Here is a 16,917-nt window from a genome sequence, read left to right as displayed (position 1 = left end):
GGTTTATCCTAGAGTTTAAACACACAACTGGTTTAGTCCTTCCCCATTTAATCCCAGGTTTATCCTGGAGTTTAAACACACAACTGGTTTAGTCCTTCCCCATTTAATCCCAGGTTTATCCTGAATTTTAAGGCACAACTGGTTTAGTCCTTCCCCATTTAATCCCAGGTTTATCCTGGAGTTTAAACACACAACTGGTTTAGTCCTTCCCCATTTAATCCCAGGTTTACCCTGAATCTTAAGGCACAACTGGTTTAGTCCTTCCCCATTGTTTATCCTGGAGTTTAAATGCAGAACTGGTTTAGTCCTTCCCCATTTAATCCCAAATTTATCCTGGAGTTTAAATGCACAACTGGTTTAGTCCTTCCCCATTTAGTCCCAGGTTTATCCTGGAGTTTAAATGCACCAAAATGCAGCAAATTCTGCATTCCTGGGCTGCTCCCATGCTGGGCAGGCATCCAGAGCCCTGCAGGGATGCTGAGTCTGTCCCTGCTCCAGAACAGGGAGCCAGGAGGGTCCAGAACCTCTGGAAAATGTTGCTTTCACCTGATCTAGAACATCCCTTCCCTTTAGAAAAGGAATTTTATCTTTAAAAAGAAAGTTTTGGAAGGCAGATATTGGGTGGGTCCAAGAACACTGCAGCCAGTGAGTGTGGGATCAGTGTTTCCCTCCAGCACAGCCAAAAATGAGATTTTTATCCAAAAAAACCCCACTGACCCAGAATAAAAAAACATTGGTGGTTTCCAACAATCTTCTGCCCTGAGACTGCTCCAATTCAGGCCAAATTGGGGTTTTTAGGGGAAGGCAATTGGTGCATTGCAGCCACAGCTTGGTCGGGTTATCACATTAAAGTCTCTGGGGTTTTTATTTAACATTTTTTTTTTAATCACTGATGAAAAACAACAACAACAAAAAAGACAGATGAGCTTGCAAAGCTACCCTGGCTGGCAATTGGAGCCAAGCCTCTGAATAGCTGCAATTGTGACTGAATAATCAGTCAAATCTAATTGCAATTTTTGGTTGAATAAGCATGAATAAATTATGTGCAAACAATGCATCCTGTGATTTCCACATCGACTGGAAGAGCCCAAATATTTCACGTCTTTTCACCTGGAATGATCTCCTGATGCAGATTCTTTTTTTCTGCAGGATCGTTTTGAATCATTATTACATTTCCACATTTTGGGAATACCTCACCCTCAGTGGCTAAACTGATAATCCAACCAATGTCCAGGGAAAAGATTTAATCACGTTGCACAAGCCTGCAAATTCCATGGACTTGTAATTCAGTGCAGCAGAGAGAACAATGGAGGGAGAGTGAAAATCATGCTTTTTAACCTGATTATTTTGGAAAGATCTTCAGCTGCTCATGAAAGCCTCCTGGATTTCCTACCTAGGAAAAAATCTCTTTTTTTTTTTTGGCAGGACATCCTGCATTTCCAGAGTTGCAATAAGGATTGTCACATCTCTGATAATTTTCAATATTAGAGACCTCCTGTGGATGCTGGCAGCCTGGTCAGAGAGAAAGTCAGATAAACTTTCAGAGAGAAAGATAAATTTTCAGAGAGAAAGTCAGGTAAACTTTCCCTGGCATTTTTCAGGGGGAGCTTTGAGAAAGCTCAGAGAAAGAATTAAAATAATCTTTAATCTGTTCAGCTGATGTTTTGAGCTTGTTGTTTACTCATTTGATGTTTACAAGAGGGGTGTTGTTCCTAATTAGCCACTGAGGTGAGGGGTGTTGATTGAGGACCCACCAGGTCCAGCTTTCTCAGAGCAGTCTATAAAAGAATGGGATGTCTAATAAACTTTGCTGTTGCCTTCTGAGAAGACCTTGGGGTCTGTGTTGCTTTGTTCAGCTGTCCCTAACACAACAGCAACAGCCTCACACTCCCAGATTTCCAGCTGAGCTCTGGTTTGTCCCACTTGAGCATCTTTGCACGTCCAGCTCTGTTAGAGGCCACAGTCACCAACCTGGCATGAAGGGGTTTTCAACCCTCATCTCTGCAGGACTCCAGGCAGCTCTTCAAAAGGCAGTTTATTGTACCCAAAATGCAGTTTATTGTATCCAAAATGCAGTTTATTGTACTCAAAATGCAGTTTATTGTACCCAAAATGCAGTTTATTGTACCCAAAATGCAGTTTATTGTATCCAAAATGCAGTTTATTACATCCAAGATGTTACAGGAGCCCAGGGTTGTGGGTGACAGAGCTGTGCCTACAGCTGTCAGCTCCAGCTGCAGGCAGGCCTGGACACCCTTTGGTTTTGGTTACAATGCATTCTATACTTTTGGTTACAATGCATTATATATTTTTCTTTTGGTTACAATGCATTTTATACTTTTCTTTTGGTTAATTGCATTATATACTTTTCTTTGCTGAGCATTTTAACACAGCAGAACCAATCTATACCTTAACCTTTGCCTCTAGCCCATCATAACTGCTGTAATTACCATATTCATGTTACTGTTCTCCAATCACTAAAAGTCAGTACATTACAGTTTAAGCTAGAAGTTTTTTTTTCAGTTTTCTTGCAGTGGAAAATTCTGAGACTTTTTTTGCAACTTTGCTGCCTTGTTTGCCTGTGCTCTCTTTCTGCTTGGTAAAAACACCTTCTTGTTTGGGGTGGGTTTATCCTTTGCTCTAAGCCATAAAAACCCCCTCTAACTAACACAGCCTTTGCCTCCTTGGTTACCCAGTGAGACTGACTCAGCAATTCTTTTCTTCTATATCAAAACTTGCTTTCATTTCTATTTCTTCTTCTGGTTCTATAGTCAAAAACCTTTCCGCTAAGCGTAGATATCTTTCTTGCCAAACTTTCATCCTTCCCAACACCTCTCCCAATTGCAGATGTGCACGTGGAGCCCCACAAGAAGCAGCTCCACGTGACCCTGGCCTATCACTTCCAGAGCAGCCACCTGCCCACGCTGGAGAAGCTGGCCCAGAGCATCGACGTCAAGCTGGGCTGCGACTGGGTGGCCGCGATCTTCTCCCGCGACATTCGCTTCGTCAACCACGAGGTAAAGCCCGGCAGCTCCTCCCACTGAGACGGAAACTTGGAGGAATTTAGGGGTTTTAGAGGAGCTAGGATTTTATTTAGAGATAGGCTTTATTGGAGGTAATTAAAATCAATGGGTAGGCCTTGATGAAGTTAAGAGTTAGTAGTTAACTAATAGTTGATTGCTTGGCAACACAATGTTGGGTTAGCTGGGTTTATAATGAAGAATACAGAAACTGATAAATGGCTTTTAGGAGCATGAGACATTTGTGGCCTCCTGTGCTCTGAAACCAATTGAAGATGGGAATGGGAGTTCTACCAAGGGTTCATTTGTCAGATTTGCATTGAAAAGGTAGAGAGGTCAGAACGAGGAAGACTCCATTGACTTCCTCATTTTGGGACCCCTCCCCATGACAGGGACCACCGACCCATTTCAAGGAACAAACTGTGCATGCTTAATGGCTTTTGAACTAATTACCATGTTTAATAGCTTTTGAACTAATTACCATAGGAGAGGGGAATGGGATGTACCAAAGTGATGAATATGTATTTGTATTTTGGGTATTCAATGTTTGTAGAGATAAGAGGGCTCTGTAATCACCTGTAAATCACAGTGTGCATTTGGGAGCTATCCCACAATAAACACACACTTTCTAACTCTAAATTGTCAGAGAGTTTTTGGATATCGGTACCAGATCAATATCCATATTGGGAATGGGATGTACCAAAGTCATAAATATGTATTTGCATTTTGGGTATTCAATACTTGTACAGATAAAAGGACTCTGTAATCATCTGTAAATTGCGGTGTGTATTTGGGAGCTATCCCACAATAAACACACACTTTCTAACTCTAAACTGTTAGAGAGTTTTTGTCTGTCACAGTTGGATACAGTTGGATATCGGTACTAGATCAATATCCATATTTTAATAAATCATCACCCCAAAAAATTGCCCCTCTGCTGAAGGGTGGCATTGCAGCAGCTTTACACAACTTTTCCAAGCTTTGTCCTGGGAAAGGCTGTGAGATCAGAGAAAAGAATGAGAAAGAATTCTTATCTCGACTTGCTGCACGTGGTGTTGTGCACATGTGGAATGTGTTATGGGGATTTGTTCACCAAAGAGTGGTTTCTTAATTAGCCAATGGTGATGGTGTTTTAACTAAAGCACCAATCAATTCCACATGTAGCCAACTAGAATATCACAGAATCACAGTATTTCTAGGTTGGAAGAGACCTCTAAGATCATCGAGTCCAACCCATGTTGTAACACCTCAACTAGATCATGGCACCAGTTGGGGTGCAAATATATATATAAATATGTATAAAAGACCAATGGGTTTGTTAATAAAGATTATTACTTATTGGAGTCTGTGCTAATTATTACACAGCTGGGGGCCCGTTTGATGTGACATTAACAACATTTTGTGCTTTTTCTCCCCCAGACTCTGCAAGTGATCTACCCCTACACCCCCCAGAACGACGACGAGCTGGAGCTGGTCCCAGGGGATTTCATTTTCATGTCCCCAGTGGAGCAAAGCAGCACGAGCGAGGGCTGGATTTATGGCATTTCCCTGGCCACTGGCTGCTCGGGGCTGCTGCCTGAGAACTACATCACCAAGGCGGATGAATGTGGCACCTGGGTGTTCCATGGGTAGGTCAGGCTGCTCCTCCCCTTTCCACGGCTGAAAAGTGGGCTCAGGGGTGGCTTGGGAGGTCCCTGGAACAGGGGCTGGGCAGAGTTAAAGAATAAAATAGGGATTTATTAAAAGGGTTTTAAAGATACACCTTGGGTAGTACAGGAGCCTGGCCAAGCCTACGCCCAGGATGGACACTGAGTCACGAGTTTTCACACTTTTATGAGTTTTGGTCCATTTCCATATTGGGTTAATTGTCCAATTCCAGCTCCAGGTTTTGCAGTCCCAGCCTCCCAGTTTGCTCTCTGTTGTTCAATTTTCTGTTGTTTGTTGCTCCATTCCCTGTAGTTTGCAATTTTTGGGGCTGAAGCTGCAGCAGTGTCCTTGGTTCTGGGGCTGGAAAAGGATTGTTCTGGATTGTTCAAGGATTGTTCAAGGACTGTTCTGTGAGCTGTGACGAGAGCTTGCTGACACTTTACATGAAGTTCAGAGTCACGCACAAAGGCACAATCCAGAAAATATGTGGGTTTTATATTTTTCAGAATCTGGAAAATATAAACTTATTAATATAATATAATATAATATAATATAATATAATATAATATAATATAATATAATATAATATAATATAATATAATATAATATAATATAATATAATATAATGCAATGCAATACAATACAATACAATACAATATAATATAATGCAATGCAATACAATACAATACAATATAATATAATATAATGCAATGCAATACAATACAATACAATATAATATAATGCAATGCAATGCAATACAATACAATATAATATAATTAATTATACTCAAACTTAAGGCCTCAGCAGCAGCTGGGATTTCAGCTGGGGCAGTGAGCAGGGATGCTGAGAAGGGCACTGAGGGGAAGGAGCTGGCACACAGAGCCTCATCTCAGCCAAGCAGCAGCAGATGCTCTCCCTTAGCATGGGGCTGCAGGACAAGGTGAATTTTGCAGATTTTTGCAGCAGCTCTTTGTGGCTGATGGAGCTGCAGCAGATGGCTGCTGGAGGCACTGCTGTGCAGGCACCTCTGGGCTGGGCCTGCCATCAGCAAGGTGTAAATCTGAGAGTTAATTTGGGAAGAGACATCTTCCCCCTGCATCATTCCCTGCTGGGAAGGACTTTGGATCAGGAATATTCTTTAGGATATTTAGGAAGATTTTTAGGATCTTGTTAATAGCTTCAGTGAGAATGCAGCCCTCATCTTTTAAATAAGGTTATGCCTCTTGATTTTGGTGGGAAATCATGAAACAGAATGCTGGTCCTGAAATCATTAATTCACCCCTCATTTATCCCTGCCAGAGCAGGGGAGACAAGGCACCATCTGGAAGGCAGGAGATGGATTTTTTCCCCAAAAATCCCAGAATTTTGAGGAAAAGCCTCCAAACAATGAGCTGTCCTCAGGAGATGACTCAGCTGGAGCAGCCTCAGCAGTTTGTGTTTTCCAGCAGCACTGGGGACAGGCTGGTGGCTCTTCTCCAGCACATTGAGAGTTTGCCTCTGCCTCAGCACCATTCCCAGCAAATCCTGCCTCTATAAATAGATGGTGAAGCCTTTGTGGCCTTTATTAAAACAGAAAGAAAGGCTCAGAAATTGTGTGGCAGCTCCTGGGGGCAAAGGGAAGTGGGGTAACCAAAAAATCCTTGGCATTCTCCAGATCAGTGTCCTTAAAAAATGTCATATGGGCAAGACAGGAAAGGGATAGAACGGGAGGAAGGGCTGACAGCTGGGAGAAATTCACTTTGCACAGAAATAGGTATGGGTCCTAAGTGAGAACTGAGATTCTGTTCACACAAATATTCAAGCTGTGGGGTCACTGAGGATGGATCAGTGCTGACCCCAATGCTCCACCTGCATTTGGGCAACGAGGGGAACAATTCAACAGTGCCAGCCCCTGTTGGGAGCTCAGGAATAATCCAGCAGCTCAGTGTCATCCTTGCACCCTGATTCAGCAGATAATAGATCAGGACCAACATCACAATGGGTTTTTCCCTCCTTTAAATCATGCAACTCACGCAGGTGACCTATTTTTGTCCCACTGGCAGAGTCACTCGGGGCTATTTTACCAGCTGTGACACCCCTGGGAGATTTTATCCCAACTGCTGCTATCAGGAAGCAGCTCCTGCTGCATTTAAGGCACTGAAAAGTGCCAGCTCTGGCAACTCTTTCTGTCAAAGTAAATGACCACATCCATTACCTGATAATGTTATTTTTTTAATGACTAAGCAGAGGTAACTGAGTCAGCAGAGGGTCGGGGCCGCTTCTGTAATTGCCTGTCACATTTTAGTCCCCAGGGTTTTGGCCAAAGTCCTTGAATATGTGGGAATGAGAGCTTTGTTCAGAGGGACCATCATTAGGCAGGGCCCTGCAGGGAGAGTGGGCTCTGTTAAATCCCTTTGGTGCCCTCAACAGGAGGCACTGGGGGAATAAATAAATTCCCAAACAGGTGGGAAAGGGAATAGGCAGCACTGAAAACTGCAGGAGCAACAGGGGGAGAAGCTGTTTTGGGCACAGAAACCCTGAAAACTGAACAGGAAGGGGAATAGGCAGCACTGAAAACTGCAGGAGCAACAGGGGGAGAAGCTGTTTTGGGCACAGGAACCCTGAGAACTGAACAGGGAGAGGCCCCAGCTTCCTGCTGCAGCCACAGCTTGTGCTAGAAATGAGTGCAAACTCCCTGCAGCCGTTCATTCCCAAATTTGGGATCACAAATCCACGGTCAGTGGCATGGAAAGGTCCCCAGGTGATGTTAGTGAGCATCCTGTGGCCATCAGGAGGGTCCTGGCGTTTTCCATGAGGACATTCCAGGGTGGAGAGAATCTCCCAGGGCAAAGTTTGGGAATTGTTCTGTGAATTGTTCCTAAGGAAACGGCCCATGGAGATGGAATTGTCTCCTCGCGTGTGTGCATCACCTGGCAAGGTGCTCTCAGAGCAGCACTAAACTCCAAATAATAATAAAATAATTACAACAATAATTACCACCAGCTCCTGCAGGCTACAGAAACATCCTGAGAGCACAAAGACCATTCCCAAAGACAATGTTTTTCTATTTTTGGCAGGTCCTACTCCATCCTGAACACCTCATCCTGCCCATCCCTCCAAGCCTTTGCTGATGGAGCTCTGGAGAGAAGGCAGCAGGAAGACCAAGGGCCAGGGGACGCTGGGCCTCTCACCATCATCTGCCAGAACGTGCAGGTAGGGACCCACAGCCAGAAATCATTAGGGACAACCTTCCACCGAATGGATTTTCCTAAAAAAAATTTATCTTTTCACTCCCTGCAGCACAAGTTACAGAGTTTTTAATGGCACAGCCCTGTCCCCAAACTGCCTCTTCAGCTGGGGTGGCAGGACCCCCTCCTCTGCCCCCCTCAGCAGCTTTATAGCACATAAAATAAATGTCAATGCACCAGGATTATATGGATAGATAAATGATTTTATGTATAGATAAGTGTAGCAGGATTATAAATTCCCAAAGAGCCCCACAAACCCATCAAGGCAACAAATCCTGCAGCCTTCCCTGGGATGTTTGCACAAGGGCAAAGCAAAAAAAAATCCAAATCTTGTGGTTTTCTGAGGTCTCTGCACTCTGCTGAAAGTCAAGCCTGCTGCCACTTTCATGCTTGGAGAGGCTGGACAGTTAGAGGAATAAAATGGGCATTTTTTAAAAGGATATAATTAATTTATTTTTTAAAGGACACAGCTTGGGCTGTACAAGAGCCCAGCCAGAGCTACACCCAAGATGGATGGCAGGTCACGAGTTTTCACACTTTAATAAATTTTGGTCGATTTCCACATGGAGTTAGTTGTCCAATTCCAACTCCAGGTTCTGCAGTCCCAGCCTCCCAGTTTGCTCTCTGTTGCTCAGTTTTCTGTTGTTTGTTGCTCAGTTCTCTGTTGTTTGCACTTTTTGGGCTGGAGCTGCAGTGGTGTCCTTGGTTCTGGGGCTGGACAAGGATTGTTCTGTGGGACTGAGCTGTGAGGAGAACTTGGTGACAATTTATATGTGTTGAAGTTCAGAGCTCTATACCAATGCAGGGCAGAATGTGGAAAATATAAAAGCTCCAACTGAAGGCATCAATTCCCTTGCAGCCTGTAGGGGTAGGATGGTCGGGACGGATGGAGACGAGAGATCTCTGGAGCCAGGGCTGGGAATTTGGGGTTTATTGCAAAGGGCCTGGGTGCAGGGCCCTGCTGGGAGCTGCCAGCCACAGCTCAGAGCAGCCCCAAAGAGGGAGAGAGAGGTAAAGAGAGAGAAGGTAAGAGTGTGGTAAAGAGGATGAGAGAGAGAGGTTCCCATTACAATACGATAAATCTTCTTCTGGTCATGGAACTTGTGGGTTATTGCAAAGGGCCTGGGTGCAGGGCCCTGCTGGAGCTGCCAGGCACAGCTCAGAGCAGGCCCGAGAGAAGAGAAGGGGAGAGAGGATGAGAAGGTAAGAGAGCAAAGTTCCTGTTAAAATACCATAAATCTTCTTCTGTGTTCAATATTCTGATTCTCACTAACCAATCTAGTACAAGATACAAATCCTGCAGCATTTCCATGCAGCCTATAAGAATCATTACATCACCACACTGTGTTACATTTTAAACCCTAAAAACTCCTCTTTGGGCCCCTTCTGCCAAGCTGGCAGGGTCTGCTCTGACCCTTGGAGCTGCCTGCAAGCAGAGGGTGTTGTTCCATCAAAAGGGGATCACCTTCAGCCAGCCACACCATTGTTTCCCAGTTGTTCAGTAACTGAGGGATCTCAAAGCTTGCTTTCATTTCAATCTCCCTCATAGTTTCCAAACTCTCAAAATCTTTTGCCAGACAATGATATTGATAAGGCTTTCCTGTTTCATCTCCCCCAACATCAGCCCCTGAGGATAAGCAGCCAGCCGGGCCCTCAGAAGCGCTGCCTGTTCGTGTGCAGGCATGGAGAGAGGATGGATGTGGTGTTTGGCAAGTACTGGCTGTCCCAGTGCTTCGATGCCAAAGGTGAGCCCAGCGTGTCGCATGTAGGGTAAAAACTTATTTTAAAAATGCCTGAAAATGTCATAGTTGAGATGGTCACAACACAAAGCTACACTCTGTTTTCAGAAGGTTTCAAACCTGTTTTTATTACAGCATGCATGCTTTTTATGCATTCTTACAAAACTCTTCAGTTTACTTATTGGTCACAAGACAAACAAAGTGCTTATGGAATAAAGAGTTGCAGGCTTCTCTTATTTATCCTTCTTTTTTCTTGGTTTCTGTGTCAATGACCTTGGTAGAGAATTCTTTCTGGGGTAAACGTGGATCCTCCTATCAAACATGAATCCTCTTATCAAATATGCATCCTCTTATCAAACTCCTCTCTGGCTCACAGAAGTCACTGTAAAACTCTCCCACATTATAAAATCAGGCCTTTCTATTTCAGCTCAATTAACAGGTAGCCTGTTACGTTCCCATGGAAAAGAACCATGAGAATGAGTTTACATAACAATATTCTTGTCAAAAGGCAGTTTGAATCTGTGAAAATGAAGAAATCCACAAAGAAAAAGCGTAAACACCTGTGTAAAGATAGAGTCTTAGCACATACACACACAGGCGCCTTCTAACCAATGAATTGAGTGGCAGAGAGTTAGAATTTCTTCTAATGATTTAGTTAGTTTTATTCTAGCCAATTTAGAATAAAACACAATAACTTGGAAAATTGAATATAAAATATGCTGTAATATGAAAGTGGAGCCTTTGCTGCTGGAACTTTGAGGTCTTCTGCCCTTTGTTATTCACCTTTATTGCTATCTGGGGGTATCCCAGGATTTCATGGAGGAAGAAGTGGCCACTCTCTGGTAGAAGCTGTGGGTTTTAAGACAAAATTTTGATTTTTGTGCAGCCAGCAGCAGCAAGGAGGAAATGCTCCATTTGGCAATATTTGGGAATATATCACAGGAGTGCTTACAGTTCCATCACCACAGAGAAAATGCAGTCATGGTGTTGGCAGTCTGTGTTCAATGAAAACATTTGCTGCCATCAAAGAAAAATTTTGTACTGCTGGGTCTCATGAAATGGAGCCATTCACTTGTTGTTAAATGAAAATAACACTGCTCAGAGTGGTTTCTGGGGTATAAATTGGTGTTTTAAACCAAATGTTATGCTCTGGTTTCAGACTAGTGAATAAATTATAACTTCAGGCTGTGTTGGCCTTAGAGCTGATCACAAATCTGTCCTAAAAGATTCCTCTATTCAAAACCTTGTGGTGAAAGGATGATTTCACAACTCCCTTCTTTCTAAACTCTGATATTCCAACCTCCTGTAAAAGTGGAATGTTTGTTGTGGGATAGAAATGACATTCCCTTGGGGAAATCAGTCCTAAAAAAAATAAATAAATTTGAGAACCTTAGCAACATTCTGTGCCGATTTTGAGCTGGTGAGAGATTTAAAATTAATTTAATTTAATTTTGTGAGATTCCTGTAAATTTGTATGGGAAAAAAACCTGCTCATGAGCCGGGCTTAGGCACAGCTGAGGTGGTGGGAGAGGAGAAAATCAGGTGTTGATGTTCCTGCTTTTGTCTGGGGGAATAATTGCAGCTCGGCACCTCTCCCTGCAGGCAGGTACATGCGCAGCAACCTGAACATGCCTCACAACTTACCTCAGAGGAGTGGTGGTTTCAGGGATTATGAAAAAGATGCTCCCATCACCGTGCTGGGCTGCACCCAGGCCAGGCTCGTGGGTAAGTGCTGCTCAGCAGGCAAAGCTTGCAGCTGGACTGGGGGGATTTGGGGGGGGATTTTTGGGAAGGAATTGTTCCCATGAGTGTGGCCCATTCATGGAAGTGTCCAAGGCCAGGTTGGACAGGGTTTGGAGCAACTTGGAGTGGTGAAAAGTGTCCCTGCCCAGGGGGTTTTTGGTTTTTTCCAACCCAAACCATTCCATGGTTCCATGAAGGTCTTGCCCAGGAAACTTCATTATCTTCCACTTCCTCCCATTATCTTCCCTCCATCAGAGAAATGAAAATGTTCAAGGCAGGAAAAAATGGATTGGATGCCCTGAGCTAACAGGATTTAAATCTTTCAAGGATTTAAAGGAATTGTTCCCATGAGTGTGGCCCATTCATGGAAGTGTCCAAGGCCAGGTTGGACAGGGTTTGGAGCAACTTGGAGTGGTGAAAAGTGTCCCTGGCCAGGGGGTTTTTGGTTTTTTCCAACCCAAACCATTCCATGGTTCCGTGAAGATCTTGCCCAGGAAACTTCATTATTGCTGCAGTGTGAAGCACATTATCTTCCTCCCACTTCCTCCCATTATCTTCCTCCCCCATCAGAGAAAAGAAACATTCAAGGCAGGAAAAAAATGGATTGGATGCCCTGAGCTAACAGGATTGAAATCTTTCAAGGATTTAAAGGAATTGTTCCCATGAGTGTGGCACATTCATAGAAGTGTTCAAGGACAGGATTTGGAGCAACCTGGGATAGTGAAAAGTGTCCCTGCCCAGGGGGTTTTTTGGTTTTTCCAACCCAAATAATTCCATGGTTCCATGAAGATCTTTCCCAGGAAACTTCATTATCTTCCACTTCCTCCCATTACCTTCCCTCCATCAGAGAAAGGAAATGTTCAAGGAAGAAAAAAAATGGATTGGATGCCCTGAGCTAACAGGATTTAAATCTTTCAAGGATTTAAAGGAATTGTTCCCATGAGTGTGACTCATTCATGGAAGTGTCCAAGGCCATGTTGGACAGGGTTTGGAGCAACTTGGAGTGGTGAAAAGTGTCCCTGGCCAGGGGGTTTTTGGTTTTTTCCAACCCAAACCATTCCATGGTTCCATGAAGACCTTGCCCAGGAAGGTTTGTTTTCTTCCTCCCACTTCCTCCCATTATCTTCCCCCCATCAGAGAATGGAAACGTTCAAGGCAGGAAAAATGGATTGGATGCCTTGAGCTGACAGGATTTAAATCTTTCAAGGAGCTTTTCAAAGTCCCTTCACCTTCCCCAGCAATTTTCCTCTTCCAAAGGAAACCTCATCTCCCTCAGCTGCTGCAGCTGAGAAGGCAAAGCAGAAATGTGGGACATGGGGGGAATCAGAGCCACCAAAGGATGAATGCACTGGGAAAATTTTGTTATTATCCACCTTGTGGAGCACTGCAGCAGTGTGGCTGTCACCTCCTCCAAAATCTGCTTTTTTCCCCCCAGCTTGCCACACCAGCATCCTTTTATCAGCCTGCCCGGCTTTATAATGTCACCAATCATTTCCAGCGCTCTCCCACCCTCCCCATCCTCATCCCTGAGCCTGCTGCTTTGTGCACAGATAAAATCCTTTGTCGGTGAAGCAGCACATCTTGGGAGCTGTGATGGGAGAGCCCAGCCCTCAAACACACAGCTCTGAGCATTTCAACTCAAATCCTTCCAGCACTCCTTGCTGGGCACAGCCAAACTGGGGCAGCTAAAATTATCCTGCCTTGTCTGAGCACAAATAAACCACAGGGCAGCCGGAGGATGCTCAGGCTCCACATGGCAGCAGGGACAGAAGGGGACCCTGTGAGTGTCACAGCACTTTGCTGGTGGCACTCAGGGGACAAGGAAACACTTTGGGTGGCATTAAGAGCTCCAAGGACACTTTGCTGGTGGCACTCAGGGGACAAGGAAACACTTTGGATGGCATTAAGAGCTCCAAGGACACTTTGCTGGTGTCATTTGGGGGACAAAGACACACTTTGGGTGGCATTAAGAGCTCCAAGGACACTTTACAAAGTGTTACATTTTAAACACATTTTAAATTGGTGGCATTCGGGGCACAAGGACACACTTTGGGTGGCATAACGAGCTCCAAGCACACTTTGCTGGTGGCATTCAGGGACAAGGACACACTTTGGGTGGCATTAACAGCTCCAAGGACACTTTACTGGTGGCACTCAGAGGACAAGGACACACTGGGTGGCATTAACAGCTCCAAGGACACTTTGCTGGTCACATTTGGGGGACAAGGACACACTTTGGGTGGCATTAAGAGCTCCAAGGACACTTTGCTGGTGGCTTTGGAGAGGTCTGTGCACACCCTTTCCTGGAGGCACTCAAGGGGTGTGAGGACACTTTGCTGGTGGCTTTGGAGAGGTCCAAGGACACTTTGTTGGTGGCATTCAGGGGTTCAAGGACACACTTTGCTAATGGGGTCCAAGGACACACAATTTGTGACATTAAAGGGGTCCAAGGTCACTTTACTGGTGGCACTTTACTGAGGACACTTTTCTGGTGACATTAAAAGGGTTTGAGGACACACTTTGGGTGGCATTAACAGCTCCAAGGACGCTTTGCTGGTGGGACTAATGAGGTCTGAGGACACTTTATTGGTGGCATTAAAATGGTTTGAGGACACACTCTGCTGGTGGCAGTAAAGGTGTCCAGAGACACATTTTTGTGGAGAATTAAAGAGGTTTGAGGGCACACTTTTCTGGTGGTAATAAATGGTTCCAAGGACACTCAACTGGTGGCATTCAGGGGACAAGGACACACTTTGAGTAGCATTGAAGAGCTCCAAGGACACTTTGCTGGTGGCATTAACGAGGTTTGAGGACACTTTGTTGGTGGCATTAAAAGGGTTTGAGGACACACTCTGCTGGTGGCAGTAAAGGGATCCAAGGACACATTTTGTGGGGAACTAAAGGGGTTTGAGGACACTTTGCTGGTGGCATTAAGAGGGTTTGAGGACACACTTTGCTGGTGGCATTAAGAGGGTTTGAGGACACACTTTGCTGGTGGCAGTAAAGGGGTCCAAGGACACTTTGATGGTGGCATTAATGAGGTCTGAGAACACTTTTCTGATGGCATTAAAAGGGTTTGAGGGCACACTTTGCTAATGGGGTCCAAGGACACACAATTTGTGACATTAAAGGGGTCCCGGGATACATTTTGTGTGGAATTAAAGGGGTTTGAGGGCACACTTTCCTGGTGGCAATGAACGGGTCCAAGGACACTTTGCTGGTGGCATTAATGGGGTCCAAGGACACATTTTGTGGAGAATTAGAGGGATTTGGGGGCACACCTTCCTGGTGGCAATGAACGGGCCCAAGGACACTTTGCTGGTGGCATTAACGGGGTCCAAGGACACTTTCCTGGTGGCATTAACGGGGTCTGAGGACACTTTGCTGGTGGCATTAACGGGGTCCAAGGACACATTTTGTGGGGAATTAAAGGGGTTTGAGGGCACACTTTCCTGGTGGCAATGAACGGGCCCAAGGACACTTTGCTGGTGGCATCTGAGGCTCTGAGGGGACACTGTCTTGCAGGTGAAGCCTTGCTAGAAACCAACACCATTGTAGACTACATCTACAGCTCGCCCTCGCTGCGCTGCGTGCAGACAGCCCACAACATCCTGAAAGGTAAGGGACACAGGGACGGGCTGGGGTGTCCTCATGTGCTGCAAAAAATCTGACAAACAGGGAAAAAACATGGGCCTAAGTCCATGGGGGGGTGGTAATTAGTATTAATTTTATTGTTGAATTAATTTTTATATTATTATATTATATATTGGTGTATTATTATATCATTTTTATTTAATTATTTAAATAAATTTAATTTCTTTAAATGCATTATTTATTCATTAAAATTTATTTTTAATATATAGGTTATTATTATTTTATTGATTAATAAAATTATTATTAAATTTATTCATTATTTTATTTAATAATTCTATTGTATATTCTTCTATTATTCTATTATTATATTCTATTTTATTATAGATAATATTATTACTATATATATTATTCTATTCTAACTAAATTAATTACTATTATCTATTAAGTGAATGGCAATCATTATTTCCATAGCAATATATTTTCTATCAGCACAATCTATAAGGAGCCCTTTTCTAATTGCACCAGCTGCCAGCCAGAGTTTGACATTCCCTACAATACATTGTATACAATGTATGTATTGTAGGGAATACATTAAATTAATTATTTTTGATTTTTATAATTAATATATTTTTGTTTCAATAATTATTTGATTATTTACGAATCAGTTGTAGGGCATACATTAAATAATTTAATTTTTTTTAATACCTAATTTCCTATAGAGAACAGGAATAAGCAATACTTAACAATAGGAAAATAGGAACAGTAATAATTAATTTCCCATAGAAAACCAATAAATTAACAGACACCTGAAGCATTAAATCTTATCTCTTCCTTCTCACTGCTACCTGGCCTCATCTCCCTGTTTTCCAGGTATGCAACAGGAGAACAACCTGAAAATCTGGGTAGAGCCCGGCTTGTTTGAGTGAACCATATACATGACATAAAGTTAATTAATTTTATTTATTTAATAATAATTACAATTAAATTTATTTTTTAATTAACAAATACCTGAAGCATTAAAGCTGCTCTGTTCCTCCCCTGTCCGTGTGTCGCAGGCATGCAGCAGGAGAACAGCCTGAAGATCCGGGTGGAGCCCGGCCTGTTCGAGTGGACCAAGTGGGTGTCGGGGAGCTCGCTGCCCGCCTGGATCCCCCCCGCAGACCTGGCTGCAGCCACGCTCAGCGTGGACACAACCTACAGGTACCGAGGGCAGGGCTGCTCGGGGCACCCAGCGCCCAAACCTGCACAACTGGGGCTCTCGGGGCACCAGAACCCGAACCTGCTCAAACTGGGGCTCTGGGGGCACCCAGCACCCAAACCTGCACAAACTGGGGCTGCTCAGGGCACCCAGCACCCAAACCTGCTCGGGGCACCCAGCACCCAAACCTGCTCGGGGCACCCAGCACCCAAACCTGCTCAGGGCACCCAGCGCCCAAACCTGCACAACTGGGGCTCTCGGGGCACCAGAACCCGAACCTGCTCAAACTGGGGCTCTGGGGGCACCCAGCGCCCAAACCTGCACAATTGGGGCTCTCGGGGCACCCAGCACCCAAACCTGCACAACTGGGGCTCTCGGGGCACCCAGCACCCAAACCTGCTCGGGGCACCAGAACCCGAACCTGCTCAAACTGGGGCTCTGGGGGCACCCAGCACCCAAACCTGCACAAACTGGGGCTCTCAGGGCACCCAGCACCCAAACCTGCACAACTGGGGCTCTCGGGGCACCCAGCACCCAAACCTGCTCAAACTGGGGCTCTCGGGGCACCCAGCGCCCAAACCTGCTCGGGGCACCCAGCGCCCAAACCTGCTCAGGGCACCCAGCACCCAAACCTGCACAACTGGGGCTGCTCAGGGCACCAGCACCCAAACCTGCACAACTGGGGCTCTCGGGGCACCCAGTGCCCAAACCTGCTCAGGGCACCAGCACCTAAACCTGCACAAACTGGG

The 16,917-nt window shown here is 44.8% G+C and overlaps 1 protein-coding gene across 2 annotated transcripts in view; it reads left to right on the top strand.

Moving 5' to 3' along the window:
• The window catches only part of UBASH3B (ubiquitin associated and SH3 domain containing B), an 80,122-nt gene that overhangs the window by 55,045 nt on the left and 8,160 nt on the right, over positions 1-16,917 (top strand). For both annotated transcript variants that reach the window (XM_058819038.1, XM_058819037.1), the window contains exons 5-11: positions 2,848-3,017; positions 4,440-4,648; positions 7,724-7,859; positions 9,519-9,639; positions 11,236-11,358; positions 14,902-14,994; positions 16,026-16,170. In XM_058819038.1, coding sequence (XP_058675021.1) covers positions 2,848-3,017; positions 4,440-4,648; positions 7,724-7,859; positions 9,519-9,639; positions 11,236-11,358; positions 14,902-14,994; positions 16,026-16,170 — 997 coding nt within the window. The remainder of the gene's footprint in view (positions 1-2,847; positions 3,018-4,439; positions 4,649-7,723; positions 7,860-9,518; positions 9,640-11,235; positions 11,359-14,901; positions 14,995-16,025; positions 16,171-16,917) is intronic.

Source organism: Ammospiza caudacuta, chromosome 23 (genome assembly GCF_027887145.1).
Source record: "Ammospiza caudacuta isolate bAmmCau1 chromosome 23, bAmmCau1.pri, whole genome shotgun sequence".
Taxonomy (NCBI): Eukaryota; Metazoa; Chordata; class Aves; order Passeriformes; family Passerellidae; genus Ammospiza; species Ammospiza caudacuta.
Note: the sequence above shows the minus strand (reverse complement) of the source record. Positions and strands in the feature narration are given on the sequence as shown.